This window comes from Diorhabda carinulata, chromosome 10 (genome assembly GCF_026250575.1).
Source record: "Diorhabda carinulata isolate Delta chromosome 10, icDioCari1.1, whole genome shotgun sequence".
Classification (NCBI taxonomy): Eukaryota; Metazoa; Arthropoda; class Insecta; order Coleoptera; family Chrysomelidae; genus Diorhabda; species Diorhabda carinulata.
Window position 1 is genome coordinate 13094625 of NC_079469.1, and position 19601 is coordinate 13114225.

The 19601-nt window shown below is 30.7% G+C and overlaps 1 protein-coding gene across 4 annotated transcripts; it reads right to left on the reverse strand.

Moving 5' to 3' along the window:
* Nucleotides 1–1727: 1727 nt before the first annotated feature.
* On the reverse strand, nucleotides 1728–19058 carry LOC130898708 (repetitive organellar protein-like). 4 transcript variants are annotated; one of them, XM_057808178.1, is made up of 3 exons: nucleotides 19024–19058; nucleotides 9218–9472; nucleotides 1728–5283 (listed from the first exon to the last, which is right to left on the reverse strand). In XM_057808178.1, the coding sequence occupies exons 2-3, from the start codon at nucleotides 9466–9468 to the stop codon at nucleotides 2220–2222; spliced, it is 3315 nt and encodes a 1104-aa protein (XP_057664161.1). In that variant the 5' UTR covers nucleotides 9469–9472; nucleotides 19024–19058; the 3' UTR covers nucleotides 1728–2219. The 4 variants fall into 4 exon arrangements, with proteins under 4 accessions (XP_057664161.1, XP_057664160.1, XP_057664159.1 ...); XM_057808177.1 differs by lacking the exon at nucleotides 19024–19058 and adding an exon at nucleotides 15655–15672 and having other exon boundaries at nucleotides 9218–9544; XM_057808176.1 differs by lacking the exon at nucleotides 19024–19058 and adding an exon at nucleotides 12696–12916 and having other exon boundaries at nucleotides 9218–9544.
* Nucleotides 19059–19601: the final 543 nt, after the last annotated feature.

Sequence of the window (19601 nt, forward strand, 5' to 3'; positions counted from 1 at the left end):
ATTTTCAATGTAGGATAATGAAAATATATAAGTTACTCAAATAAAGCGCAAGTTCAAATTACTCAATTGAAAAAAGGTTCCTTGTCCAAATGGAAAGATATTCCCCTTGCTATTGATTCTGGCTACATGTATCAATAAAAAAATGATATTGAATTTATTCAAAACTACAAATTTGAATTCTATACTCAAATTTGATTGGAAAATATACGAAATGCTTGATGAGAACTGAATATTTGGCTACATGATTCAATTTTGTAATAAAATGGAACATTCGTGCGACTATGATTTATTTATCAATAAGTTGTGAACTAGAGTAACTGAATTATTAAATTCCCATGTTATCGACGAAGGTATCGCGAGGTCGAACTGGCAACTAGAATCTTGGAACGAGGTTAGTTGACATAACATATTTAGAATAAATTCATGGAACTTGGGAAGATAACTCTATACTATCTAATGACCTGAAAATTATTTTTCCAATTAATTTATATTTACATCTTTATAATGATGGTAAAATCCCAAATCCTACTGGGTCAAGCAAATGGGATTTTTTCATGACCTAAATCAGTTTGTAAAACCAACTGTGACATCAATTGGAAGGTATTCAATTTATGGTTCGTAGTTTATGAATATTTTTTTCATTATTTAACTAATATGATTTGTTTTAACTTAATTACAATACACGTGAGGTTATAACTTAAACCTCTCAGTTTATTGAAGACAATCGAATAAATTTGATGTGCCCGTAGGAAACGATTAAAAATTTGAATTTTTATTCAAATTGCTATAAATTGGTATAATTTCATACTTATAAAACTATGTATGTATGTTTATTTAGGGTATTATGTACACGGCGATTTTTCTGTGTCCACTTTTTTTGTGGCAGCATGGATGATGGACCGTGTGTTTGCAGTTAATATATATCAATCCCATTCTTTTTGGAAAAATCAGGATGTGCGATGGCTTTAACTACAGAAGATCTTCATCTGGGACTCCTTAGTCCCTCGCACTTCGAGAGAATGTGGTTAGAGGTTTCGACATCTGCCTAGCAGGATCTATAGGCTGCACTATCTGCTGAACCTAGCGTTTTGAGAGTTCCATTGAGGCTGCAATGCTCCAACAGGACTTTTGTTTATTAAGATTGTTCTTTTCTAGGTTTATACATTCAACAAAACTTCTCTGGTTATCGTTTCTCATGATTTTCTTTACTTAACACTGCAGATTATTCCTCTATTGTATTTTAGCAAGTCTGTCTGCTATTTTATTGCCCTCCACTCCATTGAGCCCCGGAGCCTATTGGAGGGTAGCTTTATTCTTCCTCTCTAACTCATTTAACCTGTCCAGGCATCCCCAATCCAGATTGAATTTTATGACATTGGAGCTCAGAGCTCGAATGGCTGCTTGGCTTTCGAACAAAAAAAATAATCTCCTGTTTGCGATAATTTATTGAACTCAACTACATAAATTTCTGTATGAAAAATACTTTTCTGTAACATTTAATTTATGTGATATCAGAAACAGTTGGCTAAAAACTTGAAGTACTCGGTTGCGGCTCAGGGCTATGTTCTCTGCCCAGAGTTCCAGAAAGTCCGTTGTTTATATGTTCAGTATATGTTGAAAGACAGTTTTAGTGAAAAACAGATACCTGCAGAATCGAGTAGTAGGATCTTGCATGAAGTGTACGAGGGTTGGTACTTAGTCTTAAGACAGAAAAATTAAAACAAATATTTATAATTGTATATGGTTTTATTATTTAGCAAGATATTCACCAATAACATCAACAAATTTTGCATGCGTTTGAACTAATTGTCGAAGCATTTTTCCATTCCAATTAATTTTCGATCTGCGACATTAAGAAAAAAAATTTTGGAACAGAAATCGACAGTTTCAAAAATAAAGTACAAAATTTGCGAATCAAAGTAGTGCTTGATAATTCATAGTTTTCTTGTTTGAAAATCGTTTCAATAATCAATCATTTCAACACGGAAGCCGATAAAACCAAAGGAAACTTGATAAAATCGACAAAGTTTTTTTGAAGACATTGCAAAACACCTTGATCATTCAAAGAAAGTAGTTCCAACGAAGAAAATACAGTATTACAGTCCAACAGTCATGGTCACATTGCTTTGGATTTTCATTGATCATTTAGAAAAAAGAGAAATGTTGCAGAAATATTTATTCATCAAAAAGTCGTTATCATGCAAATAATTTAAGTTTCTTCATTGGGAATCTGGTACCTCTATTTCCAGATTATCTAAAATTTGTCTAATTGTGTGATTAAACGATGTATGTTGTGTTTTAAGATCTGTAATGTTTTGAATAAACATTGTTTTAATTTCATCAACTTCCTTCGTTTTTTCTAACAAATCGTTTCTGTTGTCATTACAACAAGAAGACATTCGCTTGAGTTCTGTTTTAATCGCGCTTATCTCGTCATCTTTTTGTCGTAATAACTCGATAATATTTTTTAATGACTCATTAAATGAATTTTCTTTTATTTTATCCCCTTTCCTTATTTCTTGTATTTCTTTTTTTAACTCAGCAATTTCATTGATGCTCGCAGAATATTGTTTATTGGAATTTTCCAGATTTTTATTTAGCTCTTTTATAATCTTCTCGTTATTAATAATCAATTGTTTATTGTTTTCTAATTCGTTCTTCAATTTGGTATATTCTGTAGATATTTTCATACTATTTACTCTCTCCATATTTAGATTTTTCTCTAAATTACTCATATTAGAACTGATTATTGAAATATTGCTCTTAGCTTCTCCAAAACATTCTCTAACTTCATCATAAGTTTTATTAAAATCTGTTAAAACTTTTTCAATTGTTGCACTATTATATTCCAAACTCTGATTGATTCTTGTAATTTCTTCAGTTAATACTATTGAAACGTCTCTTTCAATTTTATTAAGATTTTTTGATAGACTAAATAATTGATTCTCAATACTTGTTGTTACATTCTTATTATTTTCGATATGATTATTAACTAAGCTAGTATTTATAATTAGATGGTCGATACTTTTTTCTACATTATCTATTTTCAAATTTGAGCTACTGATTCTTTCTTCTAGTTCGTCAATTTTCACTTTAGTAATATTTTCTCTATTCAATATAGTTCTATTTAAATCTATAATATTTCTATCAAGCGTATCATATTTTAGATTGTAGGATTTATAAAATTTATTGACTTCGTTTCCCATAACAGTCATAAGCTTTTCAGTTTCATTTCGATATTTAGTGATATCATTTTTTAATAATGTTATCTGCGGTTCCAATTTCGTTAAAATACTTTTCTCTCTCAAATTTAATATACTCAATACAAATTCTTTGGATTCATTTCGAGAATTGCTCATTGATTTATTCAATTCGTCTATTGCTCGATTCGCTAAATGTAACTGATTTGCAACATAATTAGTTTTTTCATTGATTATTTTATTGAAAGTGTCATTTATATAAATCTTATCCTGAAATGCCGTTTGTTTCAAATTACTTATTTCATCACTTAAATATTTTTTTTCCATCGAATAACCTTTCAACATGTCTTTCAAATTTGAATACAAACCTTCTTTAAATTTCAGTACATCAAAATTTAAAGAATCTAATCTACTTTTTAATATAGTTAACTCAGACTTGAATTGTTCCATGGATTCATTTCTATTGAAAACAAAATCACTTAATCTCTTTTCTCCGATGTTGATTTTATTATTAGTATTATTAATTTCATTTAAAATATGTGCCGTTGTTTGATTGAACTTTTCATTTAAGTTTTCTACACGTACACTATTATCAATTAAATATTTCCTTATATTGTTATTAATATCAACAGTAATGTTATCAACTCGTTCCAAAAGACTTTTTCTATCTTTATTCAATAGGTCAACTATCGGTTTAAATTTCTCCATAATACTACTTTCGATATTATCGGCATAATTTTTGTTACTTTCCACCATTTTCTTCATATCCTGCTCAATTTTCTTTAGAATTGAATTCCTGGAATCGTTTTGTACAAATTTGTATGATTCCACTAAGATTCGCAAATTATTAATATGCTTATCTAATGAATGCATCTTCTCATGTACAGATATATTAAGCTGATTCAAATCAAAATTATACTTTTCAAACGATGTATCCGTTGTATTTTTCAAATTTAATATTTTGTCAGCTAACGAAACGATGATATCGATTTTATTCTTGAGGGTATATTCTATATTAGATGCTGTTTTATTTAACAACTGAATTTGTTTTACATTTTCTTCTGTTTTATTGAATTTTTCATCATTTACCTCATGATCTTCATTTAACTTCTTCTCAAAATCATTCAAAGCTTCTTCGATTTTTCTTATTTTTACATAAGATAACTCAATTTTTTGGTTAATGGTGTTCTGTAACTCCATTAAACATTTCTCCATTGAAATAATTGTTTTTGAAAGTTCCTTATTCTTATTGTCGGTTTCTATACCATTGCCTTTATGTAAACACATCGTACTACTTTTATTTAAAGCTTGCAGTTGGAGTGTAAACTGATTGAAAACATTTTCGATAAATTCGTCTGACGTATTTCTTAAACAATCTATTTTTCCCTTTATGGAATTAAGACTTAACCACAATCTTTCTTCACTCAAATGTAAGTGTTTGGTTTTCGCGTCCAGCTCAGCTGTTTTATTGAAAAGAATATTTAAACTTAAATTCAAAGATTTCTTATATTTTAAGTCCTCCATATAACTCTCTAATTTTGTAGTGTATTTTTCTATGGAAGAAAAAGAGTTATTACTCAAATGGAGGCGAGATTGATACTGACTTAAGATTATTTTCAGATTTTCAGGATCTACTAAATATTCTGCATCTAATTCTACATCCCCATCAACAGCATTAGTTCTCAAATCACAATCTCTTAGAATAGCTTCACTCACAAACCTCTTGGATTTAAACGAAAAATGATTTTTACTTGGCTTTTTTAATGAACAATAAGGTTTACCCAAACTTTTCAACGATACCATATAACCACTTTCGTCGGTGTACCATATTTGTTCCTTGTTATCTAAGTAATTATTGAGCCTGAATGCAAAAGATATATCGATATGTGTATCATAGTAAAATAAATATGTTAAATTGTTAGAAGTGAAATTCCATAAATCTACAGATCCGTGGAAGATTGGATTTTGCGTATCTGGAAACTTTACTTTTGGTTTGGGGATTACTTCCCAAACAACTGCGTAATTGTACGCTTCTCTTGGATCGTAGCAAAATCCCCTGTCGTATCTACATATTGTTCCCGATCTGAAAAAGGAATACAAATATAATGAAAGCACATGTCCAGTTACTTCAATATGGAAATAGGTAAATTTGGGATAAGGTGTGATTAGCTAATTTTTGTTGCTAAATTTTCTGGATTTAAGGTTTTATTTGATTGAAAATTGGTTTTTAAAAATTGACGTTTTCACCTATTTTTTTCCACCTCCAACATAAATATCAAACAAAACTGTTGTGGCCAAAATAATAATTTTTCTTCAGTTGTTACATTTCAAAATGTCATCAATTGAATTAAGCTTGGTTTATGCAGCCAAAATTAAAACTAAATTGAAATTAACATTAAACTAAACTTTCTTGGTGGTAATTTTTTAAATTATGCAGTAAATTAAGGATAATTATAAATTATTAGTAACCTGTATGGGCCCTTTTTGTCATACAAATGTGGAAAGCTCCCGACATCACATATATACCAAAGTATGTTTTGTTTCTGATACTATCTATCAGTGTTCCATCATCTAAGGGGCACAGCTGACTTTCGGACATTGCTTTTTACTATTTTTTTGATATTAGTAAAAGACCACAGCTGAAATCGACACAATAACTCGAATATTTCCATAACCAAAGAAGAAGAATGCTTTAAACGAAACAATACAGACTGACCTAAGGTATTCTGTGCTTATAACCTCACAAAATTGAGGAAAAAATAATAAGTTCGCGAAGTTCAATTTTAATTTTATGCATGAACTACAAGTAGCATTTCAGTGTGTTAATTTAATGATATTTTTTTTATTTTCACAATATAAACCAAGCTTGATTCGTAGTTTCATTAAAATTTATGAAATAGAAATATAAATCTTACTGTTTAGGTCTTTTTATCGTTGGTAGCTTTCTCGTTCCTATTTAATATATATGAATCATTTCTAAAAAATCTCGTTTACTTATATATATGATTCCATTTGAAAAATTTTTGAATTCTTATCATAGAATGTATGTTTTTTTGTTATTTTATAGTTTGTTAATGCAGTTTTACATTTTTATCGTATCGATTACCTCTAATCTAATTTTATTTCAGTGAAATATTTCGATAAAGTTTGTTATTTCCTCCTGACTTATACTAATATCATATTTAGTGAAAAAATTCGATAGTTCTTGGAAACGTTTTTAGTCGAATTTTTCAAGGAAAAATTAGACTATTACGGTAAGCATGACTAGAAGAAAAATTGGGGGCACATCATTTTCCCCATGTTTTGAGACCTCCTGAACACGATTATGATGGTTTTTCGAATGTCTGTAGTTTATATACCTTTGCTCACCTCTGCAGGTCAAACGAAAAGCGACTGAAAAATGAAATTTCACATGTAGGTTCAATTAGTTGCGAGATGATTTCCTGTCTAAGGTCGAAACTTTCCATCTCCCCCCTTCTCCATTTTATGGTCATTTTTGTTATATTTTCTTATTTTTTGGCCAGAAAAAGTTTAACTAGAGGGTTCGAACTTCGCATGCAAGTAGGGGGTGATGCTGAAGAATTGTCTTTCTCAAGTTCAAAGTTTTCTTCTTCAGTTCTTCTACTTCTAGCACAAAACGCCCGAAATCATTTTGATCGTTGTAATTGTTGAACTGGACCGCCTCCTATTTAATGAATAATACGAGTATGATCGTTGCTAGGGTGATTTTTTTTACTTCCCATTTTCGAAATTTCTTGTCATTATGACAATTTTTTCTTTATTGTCAATTGGAATTGAACAAGAGGGTTCGAGACCACCGCGTCTATTGAAATTATGAATTTTCATTCGAGAGAGAGAGTGAACTTGTGAAATGAAAAGTTATTGAGGAATAGCAAATTTTCCATATAAAGAAATAAGATTGAGAATTGATATCATTGCCAAGAAATTCATTTTATGGAAAGATTTGTTTGTGTATTAGTTAAATTCTTCATTCGACGAAAAATTCGACTTTCGTGATGCTTTTTATACACATGGCAAGGGAAAAACATTCCACGTTTTGATGTTTAGTTTCTGCTAAGTTTCCCAATTGATTATAGTACCTATATCATTTTAAAGAATGTGTAATATATAATTTTTTCAAAGCAATTTTTTGCTTGAATAGCTAAGCATCTGAATTCAGGATTTGATAATTGGATAGCTCCATCAACCAAACTTATAGTCTGTGATTTTTTTGTGATTCAGCACATCTATTGAATTATAAATATGTTGAGTACTAAGTTCGTTTCATAGACCATTCTGTTTTATGATATTGTTTATTTTATATAATGTGACATCAAGATTTCTGGAAAAATTTTTATGATAAGGATTGAAGAGGCAGTTTTCTCAAGATCTTACATCAGTGTGTATTACAGCACAATTAGTAGAGAGATAAAATTTTTCTTTTTCACTCTACAAAGATTATCTATTTAGGCATACATATTGAGAAAATCTCTATCTTTTTGTATAATAAATTTACTTGTTGGTTATTCACTTTCCAAACTGGTTTTCGTTAATTTGACTAGTTTGATTTTGTAGTTGTTTTGATGGAATTAATATAAATGACCTATAAACCTATAAATCTTAAAATTATTTACATGAATACGATTCAAAACCACTGAAAATCTTGATTAATTATTTTCCAGACGATGGATACATAAGTATTCGAAGGCTCGGAAAATATATTAAAGTTATTCCATTTTAGTGTTTCATTGCCACGTTCCCAATAAGAAAACGCTCATAATATAGCAAAAACTTCTTTGTAATTATGACCTCAGGGGTTATTTTGTTAATTTCTTCCGTTAACCTAACTTTTAAATTAGCAATATTGTCTTGTCCAATAAAATATACTTTCCCTAATATACTTCCATAGTTGAATTTTCTTAAACCATACGGGTTTAAGTATTTGATTGTATAGTAAAATTTTGGAGTGTCGATCTAATGTGGCCATTACTATTCCATTGATATATAACATGACATTGAAGAGCTGAAGAGAGAATGGGTTTTCCTTTTCCTTTTCCACTCTAAACAATATATTTGTAATACATCTCTGTATTCTCTGCGTATTGTTTTGGCAGTAATAATGTCAGTACACGTTCAAGTATATCGGGGATACGTTTTGTGTTTTTCCAGCCAAACTGAGAATTTGAGATAAAGTTTTGTTGTTCTGTGAAAGGTTTTATTCTTCTCAATATTTGACATCGTGTAACGGCTTTTCTGAGTTCGGTATCATATCAAATGAAATCCTGGTGCTTTGATGGAATTTGTATTGGTTTTTATTTTATCTTGAACTTCTTAAACTTTTGTTCCAACTAATCCTTGTTTGGAAGTCACAATATGAAGGACCAAATTTTTTGGTCCCAATTCTCTCTGATAAAAATCTTGGTTATTGAAATAACTGTCCAGTAGGTACGTCCAGTGGACCCTATTAAGTGATATTTCCTTTGGTCCCTCGCATCTTGGCTCTTTTACCACACATATATATTTTCCTTCAGTTTTGATCTGGATTATATAGATGTAATAACTAATTTTAGTTAACTAATCACGATATTTCTGAAGATAATGTAGATACTTCCAAACTATATTAAGAAATTGAGATAATGATCAATTAAAAAAGTTTCTGTGCACCTACTACCAAAAACTGATCATATTTCTCGTTCCACATGCTAATAAATCAAACTTCCACTCCTGGGAGCTGTAAAACCTTGAAGTTGGTGGAGTGGCTCAGTAACTTTCTCTCTTCTTGTGCCGTATTGACGGACTGGTGGAGAGGGGTAAAGCTAAGAAACAGCTCAAAAATCCAAAGGATTAGATGTTGTACAATTTGTTGTCCTTCCGGCGTACGACACTCCCGAGGATTGAGGAGGGTGGTTTAGTGGGTGAGAGTCCCACCCGATCTCACAGCATTTGCACCCGCCCGCTGTGAGGAAGGCATTAGCTTCCACCCCACCTCTGGGCAAAAAAAAATACATCAAACTTACCTCAAAAAGATTTCATTTTTTAAGAAATCCGCCTTCGTAATATATACCTCTAATAGTGCGGGACTATCAGGTCTTCTAATATTATAAGTTTCATCATATTTTGTAGTGAATGTGCCGTTGGTGTAAGCTTTCAAACAGTTGTCGGAAATATCGTAGTACTTTTTTATTTTATCATTGTATAAACATCTTACAACTTTCACGTAAATAACTGATGTGGTCCTGTAGATATAAACTTCTTCTCTTTTCACCATTGGTCTGGAACATAAACGACCATCGATATCTGTGAAATCAATTATCAAAAGCACAAGGAGCAATAAATACTTCATTCTGAAACAAAATTAAATTTCACTATCAAACTTCCAAGAATAAATTATCTGGGCTCGTATCAGAAATTATTTTCTTTTTTTAGTTTGCTTGCAGGTGTAACATAATTCACTACTGCTTGGCAAACGAAGGACGATCTCTGGAATGCACAAAAGATTAATAAACAACCCAAAAAAGTATAACCCAAACTATTGCATAGTCATTTTTAGAAAGTTTTTGATTTTTTATGTTGATATAATGGTAAGGTTGACAATATTCTATAATAAAATAACGACAGAAAATTATCAGTAGGACACAGAACGAAAACTGAAACAATCATAAAAATAAATTTCGATATTGTCCTATTACATTCAATTTATGAATACGTATAATTACTTAGAATGAGCGAACTTTTGAATATTTTTTAAATACAAAATAAAGTGTAGTTTCCCACAAAGTAAATTGATTTATTTAAAAAAAAACTTAATTCCCACTCACCAATTTTATCATTTGTAACGGATCAAAGGACGAAAACTTTGAGAGAAAATAAGGAGGAGGCGGAATGGAAAAATTAAATAAATCGATAGAACAAAAGAGGGTATTTTAAGACAAATTGAAAATGAAACTGAATAATTATTAACTGCTTACTAATTATATAATATTGAAAAGTTTCAGTAACAGAGCTGACAGGTGATAAAACGAATCTTCCATGAAACCTAGTTTCAGTCAAATTTGTACAAATTCACCCTTAACTTGAAGATGCGTTTTCATCAAGTCCTTTAATGCCCGATATATCAAAATATTTCTCATTTTCGTTGCTATCGTTGTCTGAATTTGTATCGGAATCACTATACAAGAGTGGTTCGTTTTCTATGAATAATGCTCAAAATTTTCCACACTGTTTTTTCCACTATTCAACAGTGAATCGTGACATTTTAGAAACATTTTACTTGGCAATATATTCTTCCATTTTTGCCCATACCAATTCAATTGGATTCAAATCGGGTTGGTGTGGAGTCAATCTTCAAATTCACTGTGGCTTTAGAAGTGAAAATATACGTATTTCATAAATCTTGTACTTTCATAAGGTCGTATTATTTTGGTTTATACATATCTTCGTCAAATGGGATGCTTCGAAACTTTAACCATTCCTGTATAATGGCTTTTCTTGTTGCATATGTTGGTAATATCTATTTAATTTGTTGTTTTCGGTTTGTGAATAAGGTGTTGAATTTTCAGTTGCATAGTTTTGGTAATTATCAAAATTCATATCATTGTGATAAGCGCCAGTGCTAGATCTAGACGTCCACCTTACATATGAATAAGGTACGAAACCTATTGACAATTTAAGCTATTTTTAAATAGGTTTTTTCTCCATTATTAGTTGAATAATTCAACCTTTTCAAATGAGTCTGAGAACAATGAATGTTAGTTTCATCCATGTCAACAAGAAGACGTTTTTCTTCTCTATATAACTGAATTCCTCTAAAATATTGAATTCTTAAAAGTCGAACGGACATTCATTCCACATTTTCTTAATTTCTTTTCACTTTTCTAAATGAATTTAGTGGCTACGCTCTTTTCTGTAATTTGAAAATTTAGGATTTTTGTGTGTAAAAGGTCACGAAGCAGTTCAATTTTTTCGAGTTCTCATTTCAGTGATGGAAACAACTGTATTTCACTACTACCAATCCAGTGGCTGTAGTAACATCTTCGTCAACATTAAACTTAGTGTAATGAAATATTGAGAAATGAAACCATTAGATAAGAAAAAGATTTCGATCTATATTGGAAAAGTTAATATGCTTTGGAGATGTTTATTAGGGCAGCTCCAATTTTTGCTTCTTGTTTAAGAAATTCAATAAACTTTATTTTTCACCTCATTCTAAACAGCACTTTGATTGGCAAAATCACGCTCACCATATTTGTTTGGATATTGTCAAGTTTGCTCAAAAAAATAAACTGTCGTTGGAAAAATTAGCAAAATTAGAAAAATTTTCATTGAAATTTAATATACTTTTCTTGTCAAAATCAATACTCCTTTTACTCACAGTGATACGAGGGTTGCTACTCAAGTTTTTAGATATGACAACACTGTGAATATGTCAAATCTGACATCAGAGTTTGACATTTTCAATGGTAAGCGCACTCAGAATGTGTTGTCATATGAGTTGTGTACAGATACTTGAAACGTGCAAAATCGGCTATTGTCAGAAAACATACCGTGAAATTGAGGCATACTTGAGCATTAATTCCAGTCGCATACATTCAATATTGTATGAAATGTGGCTGTCAAAAAAATTTGCATAATTGGACAATTGCTAAATGCTAAATTCAATCGCGGTGCTTCGAAAGACATTTAATCAGATCGGGATAGGTAAAGAATTATGGATCTATACATATGAACCCGAAACTCGAAACTAAACAACAATAGACTGTATGGGTCTTTCAAGGTGAGCCAAATCCATCAAAAGTTGGTCGCGCACGAAGAACTTCGAAGCAAATGGGGGCCTATTTTTTCAGAATAACTGGACATGTCGCCACCGTTCCATTAAAGCAACGTATAATGTTTAATTCTAACTGTTACACCACCATTTGTTTGCCAGAAGTGTTTTTTCTCAAAGATAGCCAAATAAGGGTACACATTTTACTATTTATGTAGGCTAGCACTATGCGTAATAGTTATGTAACTTTTTCTTGGTTTCTCTAATTAATTTTCCACGTAAAAAATTGTGTTTTATTGACCATAAAAATTATTTTTTTCCCTCTTAACGAGCAATAAAATTAGTTTTATAATATATTTGTCGAAGCTAATCTATCTTATTTATGTAAAATTTTGACCGTTGACATCAGAAACATGGCGGGAATTAACAATATAATCACTATAGAAAACCTACTGACAATCTCTAAAGAGTTACCTTCTTGCCAAACTGTTTTTAGTATTCTGAACATTATCAGAACAAAAAAATTAGTTTTCAAAGCCACGTAAAAATCATCTTAAAATTATGTAAAAAGGAAAAAAATTGCGAAGAAATTGAATTACTGAAATGAAAGCTGGTGTTTTCGTCGTAAACGTCTTAAAAATCTCTTATTTTTTACGGAAATATTGGGCAATTTGATTTTTCTAGACAATAAAATCAAAATTTTAATAAACTTCTCAAAACATCGTACTTACTTGCAAATATTTATCAATTAACTAAACAGCATGTCGTCTTGATACTTATTAATTTATAATCGGTAGATTGAAGCTGTGTTTATCAATATCGTACTCCCAATGAACTTTATGATGGGAAAACAGAAATTTATCAGAAAAGTGAATAACATAACACAATCTTAATTACTTTCATATTATCCATATCTATTTGACACACACATACTGCGACCACAGTTTTAATTACCACATTTGTTTGATTTTTCGAAAATATGTATCCTATGAACTGTACTCTTGTAATACATACGAGGTAAGTTTTGGTTGATTTCTTCGAAACATTGTGAAACATATTGCTTGATGCAACATTTTATGTAACCAAATTTCCTGATTTATTATGTTTAATCATTCTATTTCCATAGTAATTGAGCTTAATGATTACTAATAACCCTCCACAAATCACTGTTGCAAAAGATCTCAACTTTAACTTCATGCAAGAACCTTGGCGCGATATTTTATCGATAGCAGTTCTCTGCATTTTTGAGAGCTACGGTTACACTAGCATATAGATTTTTGCTTTTTTCTAAACTCTGATACATATGTATCAACCTACGTTTCTTGAGCCTAAAAGTTAGCATTTTTTTCTAACCTAACCAAATCATCTCTCCAGCTATCTTACGGTGGTGACTTCAGTTTAATATACGTCAATTATTACTCATCATCCAATGTGCTTAAAATGTCTGGTATTAAAGTATAAGTTTTGTACGTTTTTAGTATGTTTGATGACAGTGTATATATTCAAAGAAGGGAAGACCTATCATAAATCCTTTAAAAAGTACATGTATTCATTATCTTGCATTGCCCATTGCAAACCAAATAGCTGGAGATAACGTATAATTTACATTTACACAAGTATAAGGCGGGTATTGTATACTTTCGCTTGAGTTTTAAGACCGCGTAAATCAGAAAACATATATATACAAAAATAAAAAAAAAATTCTCAAAAAATATCAACATTTTGCTACTTCTAGCATACATCTAATTCAATTGACTATAGCTTCAGCTATTTGGAATTTTTGATGTTAGGTACAATGGTACCTTCAGTGACTGTCACTGAAAGCGTATGTCTAAAAATGTCTCGGAAGCGTTATTTCTACATTATCTAAAAATTCGTCACGGGCATTAGCACCAAAAAATAAAGTTGTTAATAAAATAAACACCGACATTTTAAAAGATGTGCAAGGAGAAATGAAGGAGTATTTGTCGATGGATACAATCATGGATAAGGAACTAAGTACTAAGTCAAATAAACTAAATTTACTAGTAATGCTGGTGCGCAATCTAGATGCTCCTCGGCTATGTAATGGAACAAAGTTTCGTATAACAAAATTGGGGCAGAATATACTTGGTGCTACTATTTTAACAGGTGTCGGCAAGGGAGATTCCAATTATTCCAACTGACCTTCCTTTTCAATTTAAAATAGTTCAGTTTCCGGTCAAGCTTAGCTTTGCTGTTACTTTAAAGAAAACACAAGGGCAGATATTACATATTTGCATCCAAAGAAAAAACTTACAATATAGTCTACAAAAATATTCTTATATTTTAACATTTGTTGTTGTATTTCAATAAAGCATGTTTTGAAACTTCATTGTATGCAGTAATTTTTAAAAGTCGATAATACTAACCAAGCAATAAAATGAAGTTACAGAAAGAATTCACAATAGATTGCACATTTAGCTGCAACTAATTTTCTAGTGTTATGTTTGATCCAGAAATGCTAAATCCAGCTCCTTGCTTCATGACATGCCGAAACAGATCGGTCTTTGACTTTGTTCAGTTTGTTCTGAGCTGTTGTTTGTTCAGTTTTCGACCACCAAACAAGCGATGCGTTTGTGAATATAGTTTTTTGACCTCTAGTATACCATGGTAGACTTGCCCATGATGAAATAAAGTCAAGTCCTTAAGCCGCAGTGATTTTCGAGATTACCTTGTCTAGATGATTGTTCCAAGTAAGTGTTTTATCGAGGATGAATCCTAGATACTCCATTGGAAAGTATTAATTAAGTTCCATCAGGTATAGGGATGTGTAAAAAAACAGTCTCAGAACATTATGGATTTTGCCCGCGATGTAATAACTAGTCCACAAAAAGAAGGTTCATACAAAATTTTTGGACAGACAGACTGATTAGCAATTTTATTGGGTTTCATGCAATCTAAAATAGACATGGTTATTGATTCGCGTTAAAATCAACTGCATATAGTGCCTCAGACGGATCTATTCGTGTGTTGCTAATGAATTTTTTACATAATTGTGAGTTTTAACTGAAAAGATGTTTTTGGGACGGCATATCTTCATGTTTTCAATGTCGCAACTTTGTTATCTTTATATTAAAGCTAAAAACAACAGATCACATCGGGTAGCAAACGAATTCGTAAGTGTACCCACGAATATCCCACAATTTTCTGCTTTATTTATTCTCTTCTGTTTTTATGTCTTTCCCAAGAAAATAATATAATCAAACTCAGTATCTAGGGGTAACCGAAGCAGATGCTGGAATGATATTTAAATACGATGTTTTACACGATACTACACAACTATTTCTCAATAATTTGATAAACTAAAACACAAGTGTGTTATTAACGGAAAATAACAATATCTCGCGTCTAAATTTTTCAGATTGATTTATTTCTTCTTACAAAGCATTTTCGTCGACCGTATTTTTGAAAAATCATATATCATATCTTATAGATATTGAGATACATTGACTAAATCTCAATAAACAAACATTATTAATGTTACTAATTTTTGAAAGAGTTATATATTTCAGGAATAACTTCCTATAGGTAACAAGAAATTATTGATATTTTACATTTAAATTTGATAAGATTGATAATAATCTGATATTATTTGAAATGTTTATGTATATCTAGACTCACATGTACAATTGTTCTTTTTATTTGTACCAATAAATAAAATTTACTAACCTTTAGCTTATGATTCACATGATTTACATTTGGAAATTCTCCACTTCTTTTTCCATTCTACTCGAGGAACAAAAAAAACTTTTTTCCATTTTTATATGATTGTCTATTTTTTCCCGGTCCTTTATGACTAATACTAATATCATATTTATTGGAATAATTCGATAATTGTTGGGAAACTCCTTGTACATATGGTAAGGAAAAATGTTTTATCTTTTGATGTTTAGTTTCTGTTTTGTTTTTAAATTGATTGTAGTATCTGTTTACCCTTCTCTTGAATATGTTATTTATCATTTATATAGACAGTCGTCAACGCATCTTTATCATTACATCAATATCCATATCATCCAGAATCTTCTCCTCTACATATTCCATAATATAACAATTTGCGCTAGACTTTAGGAAATTGGAGATCCCATTGTACATCCGTTCAGTTGCCCTTATATTGGAAATAATGATTAGTTTGTCTAAACATAATACTTTCTAGAAATTGGTCATAGCTGAGTGATGTATGTTGTTTGACTGAATCCCATATATTTTTCAATACGTGTGTTATGAGATCATTAGGAATATTTGTGTACATTGAGACAACGTCTAGAGACATGATTTTGTAGTTGTCAGGAATATGTACTGTATCTAAAAACTGCTTGAACATAATTGAATCTTTTATGTAAAAACAATTTTTGGTTATTTTTGATAACTGTTGACAAGGTATTTGGATAATTTGTAGAAAGGTGATTGGGTATATGACACTATTAGACGCATTGGTATATTCGGTTTATTTAATTTTGGAAGACCATATAGTTTTGGTGATAAAGCATTATGTCTTTGTAATTTTTTTGCTTAATTTGCGTTGATTGAGTCATTATTTGAAAGCTTTGTCATAAATGTACTATTTTTTGTTTTTAAATATATTGGTTTCATCTGATTTAATATTTTGATAAGTGTAATTTTATTGTTATAATCATCGGTGTTCATTATTAGTGTTCTATTACATTTGTCTGGTTGTGTAATTGTTTGAGGATTGCATTTTATAAATTCTTAATTTTTTTCAATTTTTTGGATTTGTTTTTAAGTTTTATCAGCTTTTTGATACTATGTTTTCAATAATTTTTTCAAGATATCTACTAATATGGTTTTATCTATTGTACAAATATTTTAATCATCACATATTAATTGATATTATTCTTTTGAAAATACTCCCATTGTAAGAAATCATGAGAAAAGAAAATTCTTGGATGTGTATTATATAAACCAGACCAACTTAATAAACAATTTCCAGATTTTACAACCCAGGTGGCACAGCTTGGCTGAGGATGCTATCGCCAGCTTAAACTTAAGGTGGGGGATTAAATTCTTCTGATTCTATGTTCACAATTTTTGTTTTTGATCACATATTCACAATAATAACCAATTCCAAACCATTTGGACATTCTCAGAACCGTTTGATGAGTTTTGCACACTTATTAGCTTCAATTACAATATTAATACTCAGATGGGATTACAGTCCAAGAATGACGGACGTGATATATTATAGTAATTTTTCAAGCTTCTTGTTTGGGTTGACTGGACGTTTCTATTATTCCTTATAATGAAAAAAAAAAAGAAAAACAATTTTTAATCTAACTCCCACTTCTTTATATTAAATTTTAATTACTTATCCCCCGTATAAGAGTTTAGAAATAAACTCAAAATAAATTGGCCACAAATCGACAGGAACGAGTAAGATTCATTCCAAAACCAAATTTCAGTTTTGTTATAAAGATAATTTAGTTCCCAAGAAAATTTAAATGATATGAAAATTCGCCATATTAGTTTTGTCTTTTAATCTTAATATACAAGTAAGTTAAAACAATATAGAAAATGATAATTTCAGGAACCAGTTTCTTTCTGGTATTCATTACAGCCAGTGGCGGCGCCAGGCATGTGCGAGCTGTGCGATCGCGCCTCCCGGGGCCCCGCAGGGCTATCAATCTGTCAGTGTTTTTCAGAAAGCTGTGAAGGTTTTATCTAATATTTCCCCTATTCTGAGGTTATGAGGTCATTTTAATTTTATACTTAAAAATAAATATTTTATAAATAAATATGTATAGAAATATTTTCTACACGGTTTTAATGTTTTAAAGTCTGGGGCCCCGCAAGTATTGAAGTATGGAATCAAACCTTTTAAATCGCGAAACTGCCATGCTACTGCTATTTTCCGGTGAAGGGCCCCCGTAACTCACCTCGCACAGGGCCCCGCGGCGGCTAGCGCCGCCACTGATTACAGTCTTGATAATGGATGCAAAGTCGTTCGTAAAATTTGTATTTTAGGTATAAAGAAGTAAAGTTTTTTGCTTTGTTTAGTTTCCATAGTAAAAAAAATAGATTTAGTGTAAAGGAAAGTAACATTAATCGTTAACATATGATAAATCAAATAAATAAATAAAAAAGTTGAGGTATTCAAGTACCTATATATTTAATTTTCTGTTAATATGTAATCCATATAATAATTAAGATAGAAAGTTGAATAAAATTTTTACAAATATTATAAACAGCTGTACGATATAAAGGAATCGAACCCAATTGTTTACCCTTACAACCCCTACATGTCGGGAAAAGGATATAATTCTTTATACTTTCGAAATAAATCGAGCTGGAGCAAATATTGGAATATTCTTTCCGCTGCTACAAATCCAAATCCAAATATTTGAGGTTATTTTTCCAAAAGGATTCGAGTTAACATAAAGAATATTCATGTTTCGAACGATGAAAAATAAAATAAATTCAACCCCTGCCATATATAATGTGTTCATAGAGTATCGTAATTAACGAGTATTTCCATTTCGGCTAGAATTTCAAATCGACTATAAGTTATTCTACAATAAAACAAAATGCTCTGTAATTTCAATTCTTCAAAATATGTCAAATTTCGACTTATCGAGTTTAGGAAATTGTGAAAAATTTTAATAGAGTGTAAACTGACTCCTGTGTACCTCTAATTGAATCACTGAAACTTTTTCGTGTACACCGAAAACAGATATCGGAGTTACATTACTTCATGTAACTATTGTAATATTTGCAAAAAATGGTATTTGCGTATTGTTCTGAAAAAATGTATCTAATCTTTTGATCTCTATGATCTCTACAATTCTGAGTTTCCAATATGAGTTCTTTCAGCCTTCAACAATCCTTGAGGCTCATAGTTTTAAAGAAATTTTGCTATTTCATCGCCCCACCTAAATCGAAGTAAAGTAAGATGTTTTTTTACATTATTATACAAAATAATTGAGGTTTGCTTCGTACAAAATTTTCGTAACGACATCCGTATTACTAGGCAACATTGTAGTGAAATTGGTTTTACAAAGTTTGTTTCTACTTATTCCTACTTACCTCTGGTGCTTTGGCTTATGTCAAACTTTTGAATTAACAGCAATGCTACCCAAGGAACCACTCAGTTTATTTGGAGATGTCACGGAACCACAGAATTTAGATTTAGTAACTCTTTTAAACACTATGATATTCAAGTAATAAGCTGGGATTGCAGTTAAATTGCTGCTATCACAGATTGAATAGTGGTTCATACAATTTGTCAACATGTGTGCACTATGATCTGATATGATGTCAATGTTGGTGTAGAACGCTTTCCACGAGTATTCACGAGCGTTTTAAGATTGATACTTATGAAAAAACTGACTGGTGTAACGCGGAAGGAAGTGAGTAATAGTATTTACTGCTTCCTATGTTGATTAAATGAAATCGACGAATCAACAGAATGGACAAAATCTGGCGGAGCTAGATATGAATGAAAATAAGTTAATTGCCCTAGTCATGTTATGATGCAAGAGATTATAAGATTTAATTAATTAGTTATTGTGAATTTATCTCGAGAAATGACAGACGCGTTTGTGAAGAATAAAAAGTATTAATCCTGAATCTATAAAGTTTTCGGCGAGGCCAAGTACTTATCA